General features: G+C 43.4%; 1 protein-coding gene across 10 annotated transcripts in view; it reads right to left on the bottom strand.

The window, feature by feature from the left end:
• The window catches only part of LPAR1 (lysophosphatidic acid receptor 1), a 140,091-nt gene that overhangs the window by 15,922 nt on the left and 101,005 nt on the right, over positions 1–23,164 (bottom strand). The window contains exon 4 of one of the 10 annotated variants that reach the window (XM_075739347.1): positions 19,319–21,927. The exons of the other annotated variants lie outside the window; for them this stretch is intronic. Within the exon in view, the coding sequence (XP_075595462.1) occupies positions 21,851–21,927 (77 nt within the window). The 3' untranslated portion in view covers positions 19,319–21,850. Of the gene's footprint in view, positions 1–19,318; positions 21,928–23,164 lie in introns of those variants that run through there. 10 annotated transcript variants of the gene reach the window in all.

Below are 23,164 nucleotides of genomic sequence, written 5' to 3' on the forward strand. Positions count from 1 at the left end.
AGTAATTCTTGTAATTGCAGTCTGACATCATTTCCCCCAATTTTGCTACAACATTACTACAATATAGCTTATAGTTCTTGGTGGAGGAAAACACCGTTGTTGCTGTTATTTGCAGTTTCTGTTGGAAATAGTCAGCACTGGGGGAAGGTTTGCTTCTACCCATGGAATTTTTATGTGAAAAAATAAAATGTGACTACTACATATGGACCAGATTAACAAATGTAAAACAATCCTATGCTAAATTTGGCAAATTCTGCAGAACTTCAGATATGAAAGTCTTGCCTCTCCATCCACAGACTCCAATATGCTCAGGAAGGATGAAAGTAAAAGACAGTCCTTGAAAAAGACCCCGGGTCAGGGAGAGCAGCATGTAGCATGCCGGTAAGAATCGTCTTGTTGAAAAGGGTGCTATCAAAACACGTTCATTTATTTAAGGTGTCTTTATTTAAGGAGGCTGTATGAATTTTGAATGAGTAGGAGACTCATAGCACACTCCTGCAGTTTCTGACTGAGTGCAAAACGCTTTCTCTGACGTGTCTGGGAGACTTTGACGCAATGGCCCCTTTGGGTTTCAAGCCAAACATTTCTCTGGTGGGGCTGTGTGTGAAAAGAAGGGGGGATGTCTCCAGCAGTGTAAAATAGGAAATGAGAAACAAAGCAAAGCCAAATAAAATCTACATGTAACAGTATCTTACGTGTACTTCTTATAAGATGATTTAGAGCAAGAGAATACAGGCAAGTAAGAGAAAATACACAACTAGAGGACATACAGGAAGAGCCGGGTGGTATGAGCCATCAGCTTGTCTTTCACAACACTATACTTGCCCCATCCCTGGGGACTCCCATTCTGGTCTCTCATGAACTGAACTGCTCTGAATGTGCAGACTATAGATAAAATTCTGACCTCAGCTTTTCCAGGTATCTGAACTCCACATGAAAAGTTGACACGTTTGCCAGACTTTTCAGTCTACTGCACCCATGGTTTGCAAAGGGATTTTTAAATAAACTGTTTCTGCTAGTACTGCATTCATTCCCTAATTTTTAACCTGCTCCACAGCTATAGGCACATGCACACTCCAACGTCTTCCTTAATCCAGTTCTGGGATTTTGAGCTGTTGACATTGGTCAGACTTTGCACAAAACAGCGGCTGGATCATGGAGGAAAAAGAGAAATCATGTCTTGCTCCAAAACTTATTTCCCCTTCCCAGGAGGAATACAGTACGTGTCTGCTTCAAACATCTGTCTGCACCTTTGCACTCCAGTGCACAGAATTAATTCGGTGTTTAAGGCATGGCTATCTTTGTCAACAAATCACCCCCACTCTGAGGAAGCCGCTTCCCTCTTGAAGCATTTATCCAGTTTAAAACATGCTAATGACTTAACATGAAAGCTTCCTTGGGGCTCTGCCTGTGCCGTAGCTGGGCTGGGAGGAGCAGCATGCCTTGCCCACAAAGAGTGAAGTTCCAGTCTATGTTAGCATCACCTCATTCTGGGCCTTAATATTTAGTATTTCACATGTTCATCCTTTTAATCTTCATCACCTTCTTTTCAGAAAAAATAAAATGTCCCTAATGGACAGTCTTGACCACAACTGATACTCCTGCTGGCATACAGACTCCTTTGCTACAGGCTGGCCGCTGTTCTCCTTGTTTTCTTCCAATGCTCACATCACCCTGTTGCTCCTGACAATTTATCATTTAAATACTCACTTTTACAAATTCTTTGGTGAAATACTTAGGTCAAAGCCTTCCTTTTAAACCTGATGCACTTTTACATTGACACATGCTGCATACAGGGCCATGTGAAGATACACCTGACCCACTGCGGTATTTCACAGGGTGCCTTCAACCACTATTAGCCAACAACCCCATTGGCACCACTAGCCCCATGACTACCACCTCTGAGCACGAAGATGCTCAGACAGAAAATGTCTGTGGTTGGTGGGGCTGCATCTACAGCCATCATACCTTCCTATTTCTCAGGGTGGCTGACACTTGGTCTTCTCTTCCTGCTTCAGTTTGCAAGCTCAGACCAGAGATAACAAAAAGCAGGTTTCTCTCAGTAGGACTTGCAAATGGTGGCCATGGGAGTCCTCATGAGCTCGCTCCCTGCAGCACTTTGTGCTTTCCACCCCTGAGCGCTTGTTGCCAAGTGCTGGAGGCAGGGTATGCTGACACTCAGCTTCCCGGCTCTCCTTCTGGAGGTCCTATCTGCTGTCAACAAATAGGGATTCCCTATTGGATCCCTGTTGGATTCCCTATCCTTCCCACCTGGATCCTGCGTGGCCTTTCCACAGAGCCTGGCACCAGCTGCAGATGTTTCAGATATCACGTGGGGCTCCAAGCCCTTGCATATCTCTGTAGTATATGAAGCTTTAGAAGTTTGAAACAGTGACAAAAGCCTGTGGAGCACCAATAACAAACCAGAACAAACTGAAGTGAAAATGAGACATGGGCAGGAGCAAGCTGTCAGAACTGACCGGTTTATTTTGTGGGTGCTTGTTAAACTCTAGCCCAGGTTAACACTTGCTTGGTGTCATTCTCTGCCTGCTGTTTGCAGCTCTGCAAAATGAGTTCACTGGTCTCTGGCCAGCTGATCCATCCAGCCTCAAGCATTCTCTGGCTGACGTCTCTGAAGGAGAAATCAAGTGCTTATGCAAATAGAGGAGACCAGGACTGTTTTTCAACTGACACCTGCAAACCAAAGGTGTTTGAGTACTTCATTTCAAATGTATGCTTGTTGAGGTTTCAAAGGACACCTTGCAAAGACAGCATGTGCAATCCATTTTCCAAAAAGAAAACCAAACACTCGAGTCTATGGCAATTTATCCACATCCATTTGAATCCCTCAAATCAAAAGATTGCTAAGGAAAAATGGAATTCACCACTGATCTAGTGACTGCAGGAGAGATGGTACTCCCCCCTCCACCCCCTGCAAAAGAAGAAAGTAAGCCTTTTATCTATAAAAAGCATTTTAGACAAAAACAGGAAGTTATTAAATGTGAATGGTCAGGATTCCAACTGATTTCTAAATTCATAAAGATATGAGAAGCTAATCTCTAAATAAAAGTCTGGCTGTTGCCAAAGCAATCAGTATTTATCTTTGTGTAAAGACAAACAGTAGTCCCCGTGGAGTTTCGCTGTTGCCAAAAACCTGACATAGAAGATTTTGGTGTCTTTTTCAACTTTCAGGCATTCTAGACGAGCCTTTACACTCTATTATGGACACAAATGCTCCTAAAGTCCCAAATCAGCGGCGGTAGCTTGGCTGGAAAAGGAACATGGAATTCCAGCTGAGAAGACGCTCCTGAGGCTCATGGTACTGGTGTCCCCGGGTCACGGTGACACGGAGCAAAGAAAAACAGGCAACAGATGTCTGGGGAAAATTAGAAGGAAGAAAACACTTTTCAGCCCATACCTAGCATCCTACTTGTATCTCCCAGTCCAAACTCAGCCAGGATCCTCTTTATAGGCACTGATTGCTCATGGTCATGACTTGAGGTGTTGGGTGGGGGACAGACCCATCGCCAAATGGCAAGAGGACCCTTTCCTAGGGGTCTGGGTGAAGCTTTCAGGTCCTGGACATGGGGCAGCCGGAGGTGACCAGATCTGGTGGCCACATGAACGTGCCTTCACAAACACGAAGGCTCATGGCAAGAGGTCATCTGAGGCAGGGGTGGGACAGCTGGTTGGCTCACCAACTGGACTCTGTTCTGCCTGCCTCCGCAAGGTATATTTAGCATGCTTAGGACCAGGGTGTCTCACTGCTTCTCTTGTACCTGCAGTTTTCAATCATAGAAAAATCATTCATGGGCATGTTGAAAAGAACCTGTTTTGCCCACTTTTCCTATGGAAATCCATATACCCCCTGCAGTACTCTGGTACTTTCCCAGGGACAGTCACAATGCTACACTCAGACACTACAGTTTGTTTAGCAGATTTCAAACAACTTTCGTACAAGAGATTGTTTAATTGTATTTTCTTTTGTTGTTAAGGACATTAAGCATTACTGGTATTATCTTTGGGTAAGCTCCAGTTGCAATACAAGTTTCCAAATGAAACATGGGTGGATGCAATTTAATGTGTAAAGGACTGCTTTGATTCTTACATAAGATGAAACTAATAATAATAGAAGAAAAATATTAGCCTCCCTCTGCTTCCTTAATAGGAATAAAATTTGTTCCTCCCATGCTAGTACCAGAGTGTGAATAGGAGAAACTGTTACAAAAAGGTAGAGATACTTAAAATTACTGTAATACGTACCAGCTCTACCTCAACTGCAAGAAAACTGTGTGTACTTCCATTTTTATACAGCCATACCCCAATTTATCTGATTATAGCTAGCTGGTTAAGCTGTGGTAGACACCCCTTGAGGCAACTGCATTAAGTCCGGTTACACAAACAGCCTCAAGACGCAGAGTCCACAATGACAGCCGTGCTCCTCGAGGAAAATGAAGAGCATGAGCTTCGTAGTGAAGTGGAAAACGGGGGGAAAGCCGTCTTGGTTAAGGGGATGTTGCTCCAGACAAATCTTGGAAAATAAGTCTCTTTTGGATATGTTAAGACAGCCTCCTCCGCAAAAAGACCTTCTACTCTTCATCTGAATGTTAACAAATCAAAATAGTGCATTAAAACAGAAGCAGCCTTGGACAGACTGTACATGAAGAACTGACACCTGTACACCTCACCACCCAAACAGTGCCAAGGCCGTACAAACATTGCTCGGGCTATCAGACTACCAGTGACGTGTCTACAAATAGCAACGATAAAACAGAGGGAGGATAAAGCCTTGTGATAGCAGACAGACACAGCATTGCACTTCACAAGAGAATCACTCAGTGAAGAACCACACAAATTTTGCTTGTGAGACATGGTTTAAAGGAATGCAGCTGCCTCTTGCTTCTCACAGATGCCTCTGATTTCCCTCGGAACATCTAATTTTCCCTATCTGGATGAGATGCCATTATACTGTAACTTATTGCTGTAAATATTATCATGGAGAAAGAAGTACTGCAACAGTGTATAGCAGGTATGTTTTTCCCTGTCAGAAGGGTGCTTACCATCCCGCAGCATATAATTTTTCTGTGGTAACGACAATATTTCCCATACTTAAAATGGGAAATACAGTGAACAAGTCTGGAAACGTTTCATTGTTGGTGGTAAATATCTGGATTCCAGTGGCAGCTTCTCTGTGATTTCCTTTGTATTTATCATTACTGAATCTAAATTGATTTTAAAGTCTTCAGGCAAACAGAGAAGACAGCATTGATAAATTTTAGCCTTTTTTTCAGCTCTTAGCTTCAAGAATCACATTGCCAAACCATGCATCATACTGGGGAAAAAAAAGTGCATCTTCAGCTAGTCCTTTCTCTCACCAAGACGCAATTGTAGAAAATCCTGGGAACACAGCAAGTGGGGGAGTGATGCTTTGCACAGTTCTGGTTTACGTCATTAGGTCAGAACAAGTAGGCAAAAAACAAAGCAAAGGAAAATTCAGAACGCATTAGAAACCCTCATCACTATGAATGAGGTAACACCAGTTTCATCCACTTAAAGGGTTAGCTATTAAAACTGCTTCTGGGTTAGACGAGCAATATGTCCTTTGACTATGACCAACTTTCACCACATTTTGTGCATTTATCGGAGATGTGAGTTCTACCTGGCATACTGAACTGATCCCGGTGTGTTTCAGTTGCTTTTTGGGAACAGCGCTCTTACCTTTGGCAGTGTGCTCTGCATTCTAAATTTAACCCCTGCCAAGCAAAGTATGGCACCTAAAAGTGTCCAAGAATAGTGCTTGCCTTTCAGCTGCTGTGTTAACACCTCATCCTGCGTCACTGTGGCTTAAAGACTTCTATATAAATAGCCTCTGAAACCACAAAAAAGGGCGCTATCATACTTTTTTTAAGGTTGCTCAATCTCTGTGTTTCTGAGGATGTGACTCCTTTGACCTCTGGCACTCTGCTTGCTCCAGTGTCCCCATAAAAGACTGTAGATTTTGGCTATGATAAAAAGAAACAATAATAATGAAGAAAAAAAAAGAAAAAGTGCTAAGTCTTCTCGTTCAGTTCACTTAATCCCACCTACTCATGAAAGAGCAATTGTATTGCAGCAGAATACTGAAATACTTTCAATGCCAAAACCAGGCTCACTCCCAGCCACTTTCATCTCTTTCAGGGCTGTTCATGAGAAGTGCCAGACAAAGGTCATTTAAATCCAGTCCCTATGTAGCAAGCAAGGAAGGAACAGGCGTTAACATTGCTGCTTTCTCTGTAGCATGCCTCAACTACAGCTCAGCTTTGCCTTGGGTCTTCTGCTGCCGGGCACGAAAGCCATCTCTGTTACCACTGAACTCTTGGCCTCTCTAATAAGACTGCCAAAGATGACAGTAATTCTACTGTCACCTGCCTTCGGACTAAGTGTGATGCCCAATCATTTCTCACAGTGACACAGAGAAGGCAAGCTGCTGCGAGGGCAGAGCTGGTGGTGGTGCTCACACAAGCACAAGATCTTGAAAATTCTTTCCTTTTAGCACTCTCTGCTTGCCAGGGACTTCAGTCCACAAGGGATAAGGGATTTAAACACCATCCAATGTAAAATCTTTGGCAGTTGAAACCGAAATTGTCTAGAAGTTTTCAAAATAAAAAAGACATTTTAAGCAATCCTCTGAGATGTGGACCAAGCCGATCTGGTAATAATTCACATCACCATCATCATGTACGGCAGGACAGTGCTTTATTTTTTAAAATAACCACTAATAACAGTTCAATCAGGTGTGGCAGACTAGCTATGTACAGTGCAGACCACACCAATGGCTGCCAGAGAAAGAAGATAGCTGTGAAAGCATTTGATTCACATTTGGAAAGCCTGACACTACCTGCAGAGAATGACAAAGCAGGGGCATCCAAAAAGCAAGCCTAATTTGTTCTGCATGCTCCGATGGCCCTTAGATCTGTCTAATCCCCTCCGATCGATCCTGCACGCTGTGCCCACCGGTCACATCTGCACGGCAGGCTGCTCCATTCACTCCGTGGGAACAGGTTCTAGATGCAGGGTTGGGATGTCTACTCAAAGAAAGGGGACAGCACATAAGCAGGGAGCCAGACATCAAATAAGTTGCAACTCCACTGACTTCCAGAAGCAGTTGTAAAACAGTTGTAAGTGGTATGACTGCATTGAAAGCAGGTCTCTAAAAGAAAAATGAAAGGCTCCTCTATACCCTCTCTGTGGAAAACCACAAGAAGTTTCTGCAAGGTTATCAGTCCTCAAAAGAAGGTCTTACTATGTATTGCATCCTGCTGCTTTAAACAATACAGGGTTGTGATTATGGATACAGGTCGTGATATAGAAAACTTAACTAGTATAACATCAGCTGGTGTTCCTCAATGAAAGAGAAACTGAAGGACATGGACTGCTACCAAACCATAAAGGCAATTTCCAGCTGGATTACCTTCAGCAGCTGCACAGGTCTGCAGCTCAGCTACGGGGCTGAGGAGGGAGCAAACTGACGGACTAGCAAGAAGGGGTGAAACAGGGCCATGATGATTTAAAAAGATATGTCCTCAAATTCCTGCAGCCAGCTTCTGGATTGCTCTGCATTGGAAAAACCTACAGCACCAAGCAGACAGGCTGTACCCACTGGCATTGCTCAATGGTACCAGCATGTGTCCAGGAGGTGGAACCTGGGGACACAGGAAATATGTTTTATCGCAATGCCAGCTAATTAAAGCACCTACACCAAGTACGCCTCCTCCAGCACACACCCAAAACAGTGCCTGCAGGATCATTCAGATGTTTTAATCCAGCACTGCTCACAGTAGTTTAAGTCAGATTATTCTGGGACAGACACATTGATGTATGAATTCACAAGATTTCTTCAGTTGTTATTGTAGCAAGTATTTGTAGGCTTGCACCTAAAGCAAATGAGAAGCTGCATGAAATAAAGGGAGACCTTTGAGGCAAAAGGCCCTCCACTAGGAATTTTTGGGTTAAAAAAGAAAAAAAAGGGGCAAAAAAAGCAATTAGTACATTGTAAGTAAATTGCTTGCAAAATCCTACTACTCAGCAACGTAATTGCTTCCAAGAAGTACCTGTGCTGCTTTAAATGAATACACAGCGTTTTTCCTTCTTCACGAAAGAAAAAAACCCCTAACCATTCAGCAACACACTGAAAGAAGCCAATCAGAGCTGACCTCATTTTCTTTTAGAATGTTTTAACAAGGAAAGAAATATTGAGACAACATTGAGGTACGGTCCAAGACAGCAGCAGTGTGTAAGGGAGGTGCATAAAGGAGAAACCTTGATGCAAACTCAGATCAGCCTTTGCTGGGCATCATTTAAAGCTCCTGGTGATACTTTGCACCATTTTTCTGCGGAGCTCAGAGCAGTGGCAATAACAAAGCCAGGCTAGCAAAATTAGGAATGAAGGCAGCAAGGCAGAGAGGCCGTTTCAGTGCTGTAGAGAAGTCCACGCCTCCAGCCACTTGTCTTTGTAGCCTGGGGATTGATCACAGCTGTGTCTCAAACAATAAAGACCCAAACCAACCAGCACAACAAGCTTCAGATCTGCTGGGTTCTTAGTAGCTGTTTTGCAAACTATGAGGGGAGGAGAAGGACACAGATTTTCTGTCTTTGGTACCTTCCTGGAGAGGCAAGCAACAATGGATGATTTCCTCCTCCAAAATTAATCAGCATTCAGCTTCCACAAGCATTTTTACTGGCACCAGTGTTCTCTGCTGTCCTGCCTCTGAACCCTGGTATTATAACTGTGTTCATTAATGTGCGCTCTATGCACACGAGAATACATGGCTGGGAAAAGGGTAACGACCAGGCAATTTTTCCAGACTGACCTACTACAAGTTTGATGATTCCATGGTATTTCCAGCACATTTTTCTGGAAACACTCATTATTTATCATTGACTACACACCTGCCTTAAATGGCATTTAGAGAAGGCACACACAAGTTTCACCAGTTCTAATACTTTTAAGGATGCAGCTTTGGCATACACAACAAGGCTGCACATGGCTATGGGTGCAGGGCAGGTAACATGGTTTGGGCAGGACAGAGTCTTCACTCCCTGCTAATTTCATCAGCATTTGGCTGACCTTATGTGTGAAGCCGGCTGAGCATTTTGCAAAGCCTGCAGCGTTGGGATCCCATCTGAGCCGCTTGAGTTGGTGAGCTCTGTGCTCTAGTGCATGGGATGTCGTTCCTGGTTGTGATTCAGCTGCCTTCCTCCTTTATTGACACGGCTTATGTGCGGAGTTTGCTTGCCTCCTGCCCAACCCACAGCCAGAGAAGTCCATATCAGTGCCTGAACCATGGGAGTTCTACAAAACCCGAGCTGTGCATGCCTGGGGAAAGGAATGAGCGAGAATGGGGAGGCGCAGGAGCACTACTGGACCCCACTTTCCCTCTCATCCTCCCAAAACCAGGAGAGTTTTGCTCCAGCAAATTATAAACAACGTCACTCTCTCTTAGACATTGCTGACTCGTTTTTTTTTTCCAAATTGGCCAGGGAAACTCCCTTGAGGTTAAAGCATGCTACTGTTGCCCAGTGCTGTAGCTGTTCACTGGCACCGATGCTCTGTATGTTACTGCAATTGGCTATACATTACAGCACAAAACAAGAAGGGAAAAAAAAGAAGGGAAAAAAAGGTGCCTGTAACTGATCCACAGCCTGGATGTTCCTCATCTCCTCCTCCTTATTCTGCATCACAGAATGACATCTGTATTGATCAGAGTTACTTTGGGCAGGAATTCAGGGTTGATGAGAGGTGGTTGAATGCAGAGACCTCCCAGGGCTCACTTGTGGCTGTCAAACACTGCTGCTAGCAGCAGGTCTCAGCTTGAATGTTGCTGTAATGCAAACATCTTGAGTGGAAAATTCAGTCAGTCACACTAGATGGTACAGGGCACAGGCAAGAGCAAACTCATAAAAAAAGTGAGGAAATTAGGTTCTTCACAACATGCAGTATATGCTGTCAGGAGCCTTTAAGATAAGCAATGAGATGACCACGCACAGTACAAGCAGCACAGGGAAAGGGAAAGGCAGAAGAAGGATACCAACGCCTGCAAGAATGTTGCATATCACTGCAACAGACACATGTAAATGTTTACAGATGCAATTTAAAACTTACTCTTTTCACCAGAAATGTTCTATCAGACATGTGTAAAACAGATGAAAAGAGACAACCCCAAAAGTTGTTTACAGTAGAAGAGGGCTATACGTGACCTGTCACCTCTCCACCCTTCTGCCTAGCTGCGCTTTCTGAATTTCGTGACACTACAGAAAATGGTCCCATTAAGCCGGCATCACAAGAGCATGAGCTGTCTCCTTCCTGTGGGGAATAACCAGCAGCACAAACTTGCTGACAAAACTCTTCCTTGCCACAATTCTTAGGTAATTTTTCTGGGAACATTCATACTAAAAACAATCTGCAATACGCTAAGCAGGGAGAAGGAAAGGAGTGTGAATTAAGGAACAGTACTGATGTCTCTCTGGGTCATTTAGCACTGCATGGCTTTTCAAAAGCATGTTGTTATCACGGGGCTAGAAATTATTTAATGTCACTGTGTCGTTGTGTTTGTGTCGTCTGGCTTCAAGGACATCTAACTGTTCTGGGTTTTTTGTTTTGTTTTGAGGAGTGGTGAATGCAAAAACACCTTCATGCCTCCATGCCAAGAGAATCGACGGGACTGTCTGGCAGTCCTTGCTGGAGATGCCCTGGAGGGACCAGGAGAAAGAGCCAGAGCAGCCTCTGCTTTTGGCTTCCTGAGAGAAAGGGGCCAAGCAGTGCACAGTGGTCCCCCAGGCACAGCCATAGCCAACCTCCGTAACACTCCCTGGCATCATGGCATTGCTGGAGAGCCAAAAACCTCACACAACAGAGGCAGACCCAAGACCCAACCCAAACTCTCTACCCCAGTCATCTGTTGGGGTTCAGAGGCAACTGCGATCACCAGAATTTGAGGGCTCATCTGCCAAGTGCAGACCCACCACCTACGCCAATGTGTGGTTATTTTCTCAAGCATTTGAGAAACGCTTCTCAAGGACAGGACACAACTGGAGGCAGTTCCCTGCCAAGGCATTCCGTGCAGACTGAAGGCACGCTGATCAGCTCTGGAGTGCTCATGAACTCTGAGCGAGTCCTGGAGCCAGAGCTGCCGCTGCCGCAGAGAGGGTGCCCTCACACCAACAGCACAAACTGCAATACCCATACATGGCCTTTCATCTCAAATGATGGAAATAATCTAATACAAGTCCTCTCCATCTAAATTAAAGAGCAATGCATACATGAAATGAGCTACCAAATAACTGAATATTTCCAGATGTTTCTGTTACTGCTATCTCTCATGCTGGTTCAGGAAGTTTCTAAACCTATCGTTAGCCTAGCAACTCTTCTCTCACAGCTCTTTAAAATGTTGGCAATGTGCTTGTTTTTTCCAAGCACTTTACATTTTATTTTCCTGGGGCATGAAAGACAGAGAGGTGTTTAAACAAAGAAAATATACATTCAAGCTTCCAAGCATGTGGACTTTTTTTTTTTTTGTTTTGGAAAGTGGTCATTCCATGTCACGGAAGTGGAGGAGATGGTTTCAAGATGTGGCGACATACGTCTCTTATTATCACAAATTTCAGCACACGCAGAACTCCACCGTATCACTCTATTGCAAAATGCTGCCTGCAAAATTGCATAAGTGCAGCTTTACAGGCAATTATATCAGGATACTAGTGCCTTTTCTATGCACTGTACTAAGGCTACTTTCTTAACAACAAAAAAACTTAACTCTTTAAACAGTACCAGAAGCCTGCTTGTGCTGACTTTTTTTGTTGTTGTGGTTTCTGCTTTCTTACATACGTCTGAAGAGATCCTCAATGAAACTGCTACATCCAGCAGACATTTCTCTTTTCTGTTTGAAAGCAACAGCAGCAAAAAGAGGCAGTGAACTTAAACTTCAAATGAAAAGAAAAATGTCAAAGCTTCTCTAATAAAACCTCTGGCAAGTATAATATTATCTTTAGTAAATTTTGGGGTTTTTTTGGGGAGATCTGCACTCAACAGTGCAATATGCAATGGAGACATGCCATAACTGACACTTTGCAAGATTCCCTCTACTGCATGAGTCACGGGTAACTCTTGATAGTTATGGGTAGTTATGGGATACCTATGGATGCAGGAGACCACTCTTAAAACTTCTGGGAGAAAAGCATATTGTTTCAAAGTGAAGTGCATAAAGTGCAAATCTTATGGATGGGTCACACTCAGAGTTGTAATACATTTCATCACCATTTTTTACGGTCAAAGCCAGGTTTTAAAATCTGGTTCGTGTCCCTGCTAACATTTCACCAACATTTGCAGTGAAATCCTGGTGTTAACGCAGTCAAATGCAGAACTGGGGCTTCATCCAGCTCTGGATCCAGCTCTCTCCACTGATTTTAAATGGAGAAGGAGATGTTAGAAATTTGAGGCACTGTCATATACACTGTATCCTGGAAAACTGCTAAATCTGTGGCTGAACATCCCTCCTGAAAGGAAATAAACAGGCACAATTTCTTTCTGGATCAAGCCTTGACCAGCCTTTATCTCTGTGTAATCTACTTTTTCAATTATTGATGCTCAACCAGGTCCTGAGCTTAGGAACTGGAAGTATGTGGCAACCAGGTTAAAATAAAATAAAATAAATTTTAAAAAGTATCTTTTTGGTGTTGGGTTTCCTACAGCACGGAGGAGGGGTTATAGTCTTCCTAGAACAAGCAAAATTTTGATGACCCTGGAAAAAAAATGCATCCTCTGCACCACTGCCGTGTAGGAGGACCTGCCCCAGCCCTGCTCAGTCTCTGTTCCATTGGACCCATAGGGAGCTACTTGAGGCAAGAACCCCCCCCAAAAGCCCCCAAATCTCAGCAGCAACAGCAAAATGACCTGTGCCAGCTGGTGGCCAAGGGCAGCGGGCTCTGTTGCACCCGTCCCCTGCTCCCTTGGACCTGCCCAGCCAGGGAAGCTGGCAAGCAAACGCCAGGCTAGCCCAGCTCTGCAGGCAAGGTACGCAATCCTTCTCCCACCGAGGCACTTCTCTCCTTCAGTCAGAGAGATAAATCAACAAGAGGGGTCAATGGTGAATATTTAATTCTACTGTTTTCTAAAATTTCAAAGGGAAAAAATGTAAAGGTCCATATCCAAAATTAATGTTATTTATTTATTTATTCATTTCTTTTTATTCTTAGCAACACAAAGTTTCTAGGGAATTCAGAATTTCTTCTGAATGTAAACAACTTGCGGATGGGCTGCAGGGTATGAAAGAGGCAATTTCAGCAAAACAAAAAAAAAAATCCCCTTACAACATTTCAAAAATTAGAAAAAAATATTTAAACAATTCAGCAAAAGCCTAGTGAATTAAGAGCTCCCTGTTAATTAAATCATGTTTGCTTGTACAATGAACATCCATATCTATAGAAGAAATGTAAGAGGTTAAATCCTCAATGCATGTTACCAATAACAAACAGTTTAATTAGATCTACTCTTACGCTTTAAATAAATCTACTTTTAATGCACACTGGAAAAAAACCATGGTATTGCCACTGGCAGGGTAAAAATGCAACAAATGCATTTCACAACCTGGTTCCAAAAACTCAGGGGGAAAAAAAAAATAAAAAATCACTCTTCTTCCAGGAGTAAATCTCTACAGGCTAGATATTTATGCCTACGACAATGGTTTGAAGGGAGGTGGCTCTGCTTTGTTTTGTGGAAATAGGCCTGGAATTGGTTTTCTCTGCCATGCCACAAAGCCAACAGAGCCCAGCAGCCCGGTCCAGCCCAGAGGCGCCTGAGACGGGGCCACTGGTGCAGCGGGACAGAGTGGTCCGGGCTGTGATGGCCCCGCAACATCCTCCCACGGCTCACGCCCCCACGTACCGTCCCGGCGGCTGGGCTGGCTCACAGAGGTGCTGCTCCTGCCTGCCAGCTGAACCGGGGCAAGGCCACAGAGATAAAGCTATAAATAAAGGGAGTGGAGAGACAGGAACAGAGGGAGCGGAGAGGGAGGGTGTGTGAAGAATCAAAAAACTTTAAATAGAAGGAAAATCTCACGGGAAACAGCATTAATCACTACCGTGTTCTCTGGAATGTGCTTAAAAGGTCACATTTCTTGGGTGCATATGGCTTAATACACACCTCTCACGCTTACTTGGTGGGGCAAGCAAGGCCAGTGCTGTGTATCTGAACGCCTTCTGCTCTTTAACACCACCACGCAGCAGCACATAGTGAATGCAGCACTCGGGTATTTGATGGATGAATAGACCGAAAGATGAAGTGTTCATCTGAAGAATGCTACACAAATTATTTTCAGTTAACTAGTTTGCTTTGCTTGTTTATTTAAATTAACCTCTCCTCACTCTAGACTGAACCAAGCCAAGCTCTTCTGCTGGAGAGACAGAAACCAGCACAACTCATTTCATGCAGAACAGTGGCTAAACAGCCAAGGATTAGATGCTGGTTATTCTCAGGGGAGGACCATTTTTAATCCCCTTGGTCTACAGAAGCCATCTAGCCTATCAACCAATATGCATTCCCTTTACCTTTTATTATTTTGCTGTGAAACCAATAGGAAGGGTGTTAAGCTTTAATACACATTACTCTCTCCTTGTTGAAGGAGAGTAATTCCAAAATGCAATTAGAAGGCAAAGCCCATCCTGAGCATCAGGCAGCAAGCAAGCAGCAAGCGATGACTCCTTGGCGCCCAGCACCCCTACACCTGCATCCCACAACATTGCTTCTCTCCGAGGCAAGGGCTTTCTGGGAAACGGGTTGCAAAATGCAGAAATATGCAACAGGGACATGCAAAGCGATGTTGAGGGGCCGAGCAGGAGAGGGGTTTTTTGCAGGAGGCTGTTTTGTGCACCTCCTGTCCCTCCGGTACAGGGGCGAGCACCCTCCCTGGGAATGGGAATGGTGTGGGCAGGAGCCCCTGCCAAAACCTAGGGAGGAGGGACCAGAGCCAGCTGCTGGATTAACAGCTCTCTTGGGGAGTCCTCATCTTCTCTCCTCATCTGGGGCTGACAGGCTTTTTCAACAGAGATCTCATTAAGCCCATAGTGTGCCTGAGAAAGAAAAGTAAGAAATCCCCATATCTTCATGTCTTAAGAGCCAAATCCTGCAGACCACCCTATATTCTGGCACTAGAACAAAAGGAGAGTGTGTTGGGTTTGCATGGCAAGATTTTGGTAGTGGGGGGGCTACAGGGGTGGCTTCTGTGAGAAGCTGCTAGAAGCTTCCCCTGTGTCTGACAGAGCCAATGCCAGCCGGCTACAAGATGGACCTGCTGCTGGCCCAGGCTGAGCCCATCAGCGCCTCTGTGATAACATATTTAAGAAAGAGAAAAACAGTTAGAGAGCACTTTTGCAGCCAGAGAGAGGAGTGAGAAGATGTAAGAAACTCTGCAGACACCAAGGTCAGTGCAGAAGGAGGGGGAGGAGGTGCTCCAGGTGCCAGAGCAGAGATTCCCCTGCAGCCCGTGGTGAAGACCATGGTGAGGCAGGCTGTCCCCCTGCAGCCCATGGAGGAAGGATGAGGGGGTGTAGAGATTCCACCTGCAGCCTGTGCAGGACCCCACACTGGAGCAGGTGGAGACACCCGAAGGAGGCTGTGACCCTGTGGGAAGCCCGCGCTGGAGCAAGCTCCTGGCAGGACCTGTGGATCCATCGAGAGAGAAGCCCAAGCCAGAGCAGGTTTGCTGGCAGGACTTGTGACCCCGTGGGGGACCCACGCTGGAGCAGTCTGTTCCTGAAGGTCTGCACCCTGTGAGAGGGACCGCATGCTGGAGCAGGGAAACGATGAGAGGAGTCCTCCCCCTGAGGATGAAGAAGCGGCAGAAACACCGTGTGATGAACTGACCGTAACCCCCACTCCCCATCCCCCTGTGCCGCTGGGGGGGGCGGAGGTTGAAGCCGGGAGTGAAGTTGAGCCCGGGAAGGGGGGAAGGGTGGGGGGAGGTGTTTTAAGATTTGATTTGATTTCTCACTCCTCTACTCTGTTTTGCTTAGTAATAAATAAGATGAATTCCCTCTCTAAGTTCGGTCTGTTTTGCTCGTGATGATAATTAGAGAATGATCTCTCCCTGTCCTTATCTCGACCCGTAAGTTTTTTTTCATTGTACTTTTTCTCCCCTGTCTAATGAAGGAGGGCAGTGACAGAGCAGCTCTGGTGGGCACCTGGCCCTCAGCCAGGGTCAACCCACCACAGAGAGCAAGCAAAAAGCCAATTTGTTTCATTTCCCATTTCACTATGTTATGTAAAACCACATATATTGAAATAGTAATAATATAAAAAAGTGATTTCTCTGAGAAACAATGAATACATTCCACTACTGTATACTAAAAAAGGCACTTCCAAAAGATGCTTTGTTGAAATAAATTCATAAATCTTCATGGAGCACTCATACAAGTTCCAGAAACTATGCCAAGCATTATTAGAAATGGCAATTTGTTCTGTATTTCACAGCATACACAGTGTATCATCGTCAGTGACCAAGGTAGTGCATCTCTTCCACTGTCACCTAACAGTGAGAGCTACCTCATTTTCTCTAATATGAATTACTGACTTTTCAACTTCAGAACAAGAATTTTAGTCAGCACATTTTCTTGGGAAATGAATCTTCAGTGTCCTAAATGCTGCTTGGCATGAGGCAGCATACAAGGAAAAAAAGTAAACACTTTGCAACTGCATGCTTCAAATTAAACTTACGGGTAGTCAACCGCTGAAACAAAATCCAACACAAAATTCAACCAATTTACCTATTCATCTTGCCTGAATATAAGTCTTTCCTTCCTGTTACTGTCAACTTTATAGATTTTTACAATTTTTTTTAGCCTTTAAAGGTGGTGCACCACCCTACCACGTCCATCCTGCACATTAACATGGGAAACCCTTTCAATAACCCACTGCATCTGCACGGCTTCTAGCAGCACAACCTACATTTCAGGTGATTTCTGGCAAGTCAGGCTGAAGACCTTCAAAAGGTATCTTCCATAGCCACAAAAGGTACATGCATCTCAACGTAAACCTCTTTCTGTTTTCAACACTCACATCTGCAACTGAGATAACTTCCTAGTCTCACTTGTGGCTAGCGCAGTTACCAAATGGAAATTGTGCCTTTACTATGGCACACACTCAAGAGCTTACAGCAGAAAACCAAGCAAGCCTCTTGGTATTCTGAAATGATATAAAACCACTCCATATCTGCTTGAAGTGAAGCAGTACGTACAAAAATGGAGCCTTAACTCTGAACTACCTAAAATGCGAACCATGACCTCTCCATCTCCTTCACAGGTAAAAGAAAAGATAGAATTTTCTCAGTCTCACATGGAGGATGAGACCGAAATACTTGAGGATGTCAGCAGGACTACAAGACACTACGTTCACTTCTTGCCTTAAGGTAGAGGAATAGGTTGTGGTCTCCTAAGATGCACTCTGCCACTCCTCCAGGGAGTGGGAAGGGCAAAGTGTTAAAGTTGCAAACTGTTATTATGTGTTTGGAAAGCTCAAAAGGTAGTTCAAATGAGAATTCCAAGAAATACATAGCAGTTGCCTTTGTGTGCAGCAGCATGTGAAGGAGAGAGCTGCTGGGGAGAGGAGACTGGGTAACATCAGTAGGAAATCCAGACAGAGCTTTTGATTCAGAAATTAAAGAGCCAAGTATCTCTCTGCATTGACATTACTTCAGAAATCACCTACTGTAAACAAAAAATACACTACTTTTTATAGGTGGAAGGGCAGTGCCAGCCTTTATATTCTTTGTCTACCATGCAATCCTTTAATCCTTTTTGGTTTTTTTTTTGCACTTGTGCACATGCATGGCAAGGACAACGGATCTCCTGGTCAGCAATGAACTCCATTTCACTATTTGCCTCCAGAGGAGGAACTAGAACATGATGGTGTGCCCTGCTGCCATGACCTGGAATGTGAAACACTAGCAGACATGCTTTGCAGGTCTGTCACCTCAAGACAAATAATTTTCCTATCACAAATTTCTGTTTTGACCTGTGCAAACAGGAGTTAGAAACACCCACACATCGTTCCTACCCTGCTTCCTATACTGTGGTATGAGCAAATGGGACTTGTTATGCATTTTTATTTTAAGAGAAGACATAACGTTACTTCTTCAGCCTGTGCCTTTCTCCATCCATGAGGCTTTTTGCAGCCTGGAGTTAAGTGACTCCTTGTAGCCCCTTCGCCAATTAACTGAGAGCAAGGGGCTGTTTTATATGTTACCTAAAGTTGAGTTTCTTACCGTGTATTGAAAGAAATATATTTCCCCATTAAATGGGGAAATATAGAAGGTAGACACCTCATTGCTTAAAGTATGTGCCCAAACTCATGGCTATGTGTCATGATTTAGCCCCAGCTGGCAGCTGAGCACCATGCGGCCGCTTACTTATCCCTTCCCCCCGGTGGGACAGGGAGGAGAATCAAGACAAAGGTAAAACTCATGGGCTGGGATAAGGACAGTTCACTGGGACAGCAAAGGGAAATAACAATAACAGTACTTAGAATATACAAAGTGGGTGATACACAATGCAATTTGCTCACCCCCAGAACCCATGCCCAGCCTGTCTTGGAGCAGTGAACTCTCCTCCCCAGCCAGCCCCCTTTACATACTGAGCATGACGTCATATGGTATGGAATATCAGCTAGTTTGGGTCAGCTGTCCTGGCTGTGTCGCCTCCCATCTTCTGGTGAAAATTAACTCTATCCCAGCTGAAAACCAGGACACTTTGCTAATAATTTTTAATGTAACCCACCTATATCAGAGGTAGACCTTATAGCACCAGTTGCTGATTAATAGGCACAATGTGATTGACTTTTTAATGCTGTTGTTCACCAGACTCTTTACTTTTCACTCTATATGACAGCCAAAGGGATAAATAAAACCCCAGCCTGTTCCTCATATGTTCAAGCTTTGGAATGAATTTTTTTTTTTTATTCAATTATGTGGAAGTTTTTCCTCCCACTTTGTGGGAGCTAACCGGAATGTATGTGCAACAGCATCAGCACTGGAGCAGGCAGGCTGTGAGGGGCAGCGTGTCACACGGGAGACTGGCAAGCGATGCCAAGTCCCTGATGCAGTGTCCCGGCCTGTTTTGGGATAGTTTTGGGCCTGTTGGGCCTATAACTGCCCCAAGTTGGGAAGAGTGAGCACCGTTTCCACTGCACCCTTTTCTCTTATGAAGCAGGATGCAGTTACGGTAGAAAATATTTCATTAAATATGTTTATTTTGACAATTCACAAAGGTAACCAACTTTAAAAAAAATATAACACATCATCAAGGAAATCCAGTTACATATCTAAACTCATTTAATTTATTTTTAAAAATTTCCTTCCGTTTCCCTTTTATGAACCACAATTTTGAATTTCAGTTTGTTTAACGGAAGACAGCAGCAACCATTCTGAAAATATACAACAGATTTACAGCTTTTTCTTTTTCTCTCTATATACATAGCTTCTACTTGGAAAATTCATCTCTATGTCACTCCTCATACCTCTAGAAAAGTAAAAAGTGGGCACCTAAAAGCAGCTTCAAACAAGGGGAGATGAGAATTATCAATGCCATATATCAGAACAAGTTCCTTCTGAGGTTACATCAATATCGGAAGATGGGAAACAGCTCCCAAAACCGCTTTTAGGAGAACAAGGAAGGTACCGAGTCCAGGGTGAGAGGAAATGATTTCCATGAGAAGGTAAGTGCAGGAGCTTGGCCACTTTTCCTGCTTGTAACAGCTTAACTCCTTCCCTCTTCTTCAGGAGACATCGATTTCTTTCATCAAAGCAGACATTTCAAAAATCTTAACTGTCCTTGCATTTCTATGATTATATTAGCAAATTTGTACTCGGATACCAAGTACTTTATTAAAGCAGGAAGACCCAAGCAGATACCTCTTACTCCAACACAAAGAAATGCAACAGAAGTGCTCTCTCTCCCTCCCCTCAAACTTATCTGACCTTTTTTTTTTTCTTTAATATAAGCTTATAGGCTTTTAGCACTACCATCAAGGAATTACTTTTTCAACATGCTGCAACACAGAGGCTGCTCTCCTAACATCAGCCCACAGCAGCAGCCAGCCCTGTGGCAGGTACGACTGTGACAGTTTTACAGACTACTAAATTCTCACTTTGCCAATTGAAGAACTCAGGTCATCCTGCCTACAAACTTCAGAGCACTCATCCCTGGGACTTCAAACACCTCCTGTTTGCTGGTGGACCTGAAAAACAAGTATTTTCACTTATAGTAGTTCCCCTTGCTCCAGTACTTCATTAAGCAGCACAGACTGATAGACAACACTTGAGCTTGGAAAAAAAACCACTTCAGACTTAACAAATGATGTCATAGCTTCTGAAGTCTCATGACCTTCCACACAAGTTCAGAGTCCTTCTATGGGCTCTCCAGGCTCTGATACGAAAGGATATGTGTCTGCCAGCGGACATGCTGCTGCACACACAAGAAGCATGCTTGAATGTAGTATCAGCATTTCTCCATGTGGAAACAAGGAAAATGAACTTCAGAGACTTTTTTTTTTAGGCTGAGCAAAGTGGAAGGACGGGATGAAGGTTTCCCAAATGAGAATTGCAGAAAGCATGGGGATTTTCTGTTGCTCTTATTGCTTTCAGCTTTAAAGAAGGGCATCAAATGTGTAAATGTGTGACAAACTTACTCATGGAAGGGCTTGAAAAAAGGAAAAACAAAGGAAAAACCTTTATCTGAAAGAAAAAAGAAAAAAAGCAGTCCACCTGTGAGCTCAGCAACCGCATACCCAGCTGTATGAAACAGGAAAACAAGAAGCTGCTCTGCTAATAAAGCCAGAACCATAAGAGCTCAAAATCGCATTTTTCTTTCACATTCAGGTTCAAAATACATTTATTTAAAAAAAAAAAGCACAAACTAAGCCTTTTCCTTGAACACACTTTTCATGCTGAGACTAGAAGGAGGGAGGCACAAAGGCTGTTGTCCCAAGGCTATCACTCACTGCCAACCATTTCCCACCCCACTGATCAGCTGCTCTGCCTCAGATGTCTCAAACTTTTCCACCAGCAATAACTTTGTGTTTTGATGTTAAGAGCCATAGTTTCATTGAAATCACATAGGCAAAAATAATTTGGGGTTTAAAATTGTATTCTTCTGTTTTCACAGATCACCCCAGAAAAACAGACAACCTGGAATACTAACGCTGCTGCTCATGTGCAATGAAGCAATGCACAAGAAGCTGCATCACTTCTCCTCTCCCACAAAACAGTCTCTTGTTCTCAGTGTTTTCCACTGGTGGGAAACAAATGATTGTTTAGTGCCTCATTAAATGCAGTTTTGCAATGCGACAAGTTAACAGCTGGCATTTTTATTCATGTAGTTTCTCAAGCGGAGGTTTTGCCCTAAGTTTTGCTTAACATTTGAGCTGTTATCTCAAAGATGAAAACACAAGCCAGTGGCTGGACATGGACATTACCACAGATCTTCTACACTACAAATGCTTTGCTTTAACAGTTACCAAGGATTTATCAGTTTTAGGTGAGAATGCAAGAAATTTAACCCAGAGAGTCAGTGAAGAAATTAAGCAAAACATTTAAAACCAAACTCCCCATGCAATTATGTGCTTTCTAGAGCACAAAAATGTTATCTTGCAAGCAGCCATTTTGTAAAAGCATTATTGTTGCCTCTTCTAAAGGGTGGATTCCCACCTTCTGTTCCAAAAAATTCAGCTCAAAAACTCCAATATCAGTAGGTCTTGGTCACGTGCTGATGTTTTACATTTAATTCTTTTTGCACATAGATTTTCAATTTTTTTCCTTGGTAACAATTTCTACCATGGGCTTTTCTCAAAGTTTACCAAGACTGCTGGAATAGAGCACGTCCCACAACATGTCCCCATCTCCATTACTGTGGAGAAGGCCAGGCTGATGAGTACTCACTCATGGATGTAGCACTGCTAAGTGGAGTCATGGCAGAGCGAGATACGGTACTAAGTCATTTTGGTTTAGTGCAGATTTTTACTAAGTGAATTTCACTCCTTCTCCAGCAGTTTGTTATTTCACCCGGATGTGACAGAAAGGGATGGATTCTATTGCTTGAGGGTAAGGGTGTGATTTCCAAGTCCTGTTATTCATAAAGAAAAATAAAAATAAATTCCCTTGACCCTGTTGAGAGAATACCTACTTTTGCCGTTGCAATTCATTTTTTGAAGCCTTTTGGAAACAAGAGACAACCTTTGTAAGCAATTATAATTTTTTTTTTTTTTTTTTTTTTTAATCAAAAGCTGAACATGAGTACAAACCAAGCACTACTCAAGGTTTATCCCTCTCTGGCCATTCTTGGAAGAATGCAGAAAGCTTTAGTTTGCCTTTTAAATTTATTTCTTCCCTGAAAAGGTAATAAATTATACTGAAGTCAGGGAAAGATTTTTATTAAACAAGGCCTCATTTCCATCACATGTAAAGGAATGGATTTACTAGAGGGATTTTCCCCCTTCAAAAATAAAATAAAATAAAACCACATTCCTGCCTTGGGAAATGATGGAAGTTCCTCAAAGCACAGTTTCAAAGGATCCCAAATGAAAATAAATAAGACTTATTCTTAACTGAAGGGGTAAAGAAGGGGGAAAATTCCAAATGGTTTCCTCAGGGTGAAGCAATGAATTACACAGGAATACCTGGAATACTTTAGAGAAAAGACAGTTACCAGTATCAGCTTTAGCTAGGGATGCAATAAATTTATTCAGTGAAGTCAGTGAAGGAATTAAGCAAAAATTTAGAATGAGATTCCCAACACACCCAACCAGGCTCTAGGTTCAGAGAGAGAGACACCTGGATCCAAGGCACCAATAGTTCTGCTTCAGTAAGCAGAGCTTGCATGGGCTTGTTTTGACAAAGAAAGCTACTTAGGAAGTTTATCACACAAACTGACCACAGTGTAATTTCCAGATGCTGTGCTTCCTTATTTTTTTTCCTTTTGATATCCTTGTCAGCCAAGCAGTACTGGCAAGAGATTTGGTTTGGGGCTACTAGACAAAATTCAAAAATATCAACTGGAATTCATTTGCAGGACTATAAATGACAATTAAAATGATCAGTGAGTGAGATTTAGAAAGATAGATTAAGTGTCAGAAAGCACACGTAGT

This window comes from Balearica regulorum, chromosome Z (genome assembly GCF_011004875.1).
Source record: "Balearica regulorum gibbericeps isolate bBalReg1 chromosome Z, bBalReg1.pri, whole genome shotgun sequence".
Taxonomy (NCBI): Eukaryota; Metazoa; Chordata; class Aves; order Gruiformes; family Gruidae; genus Balearica; species Balearica regulorum.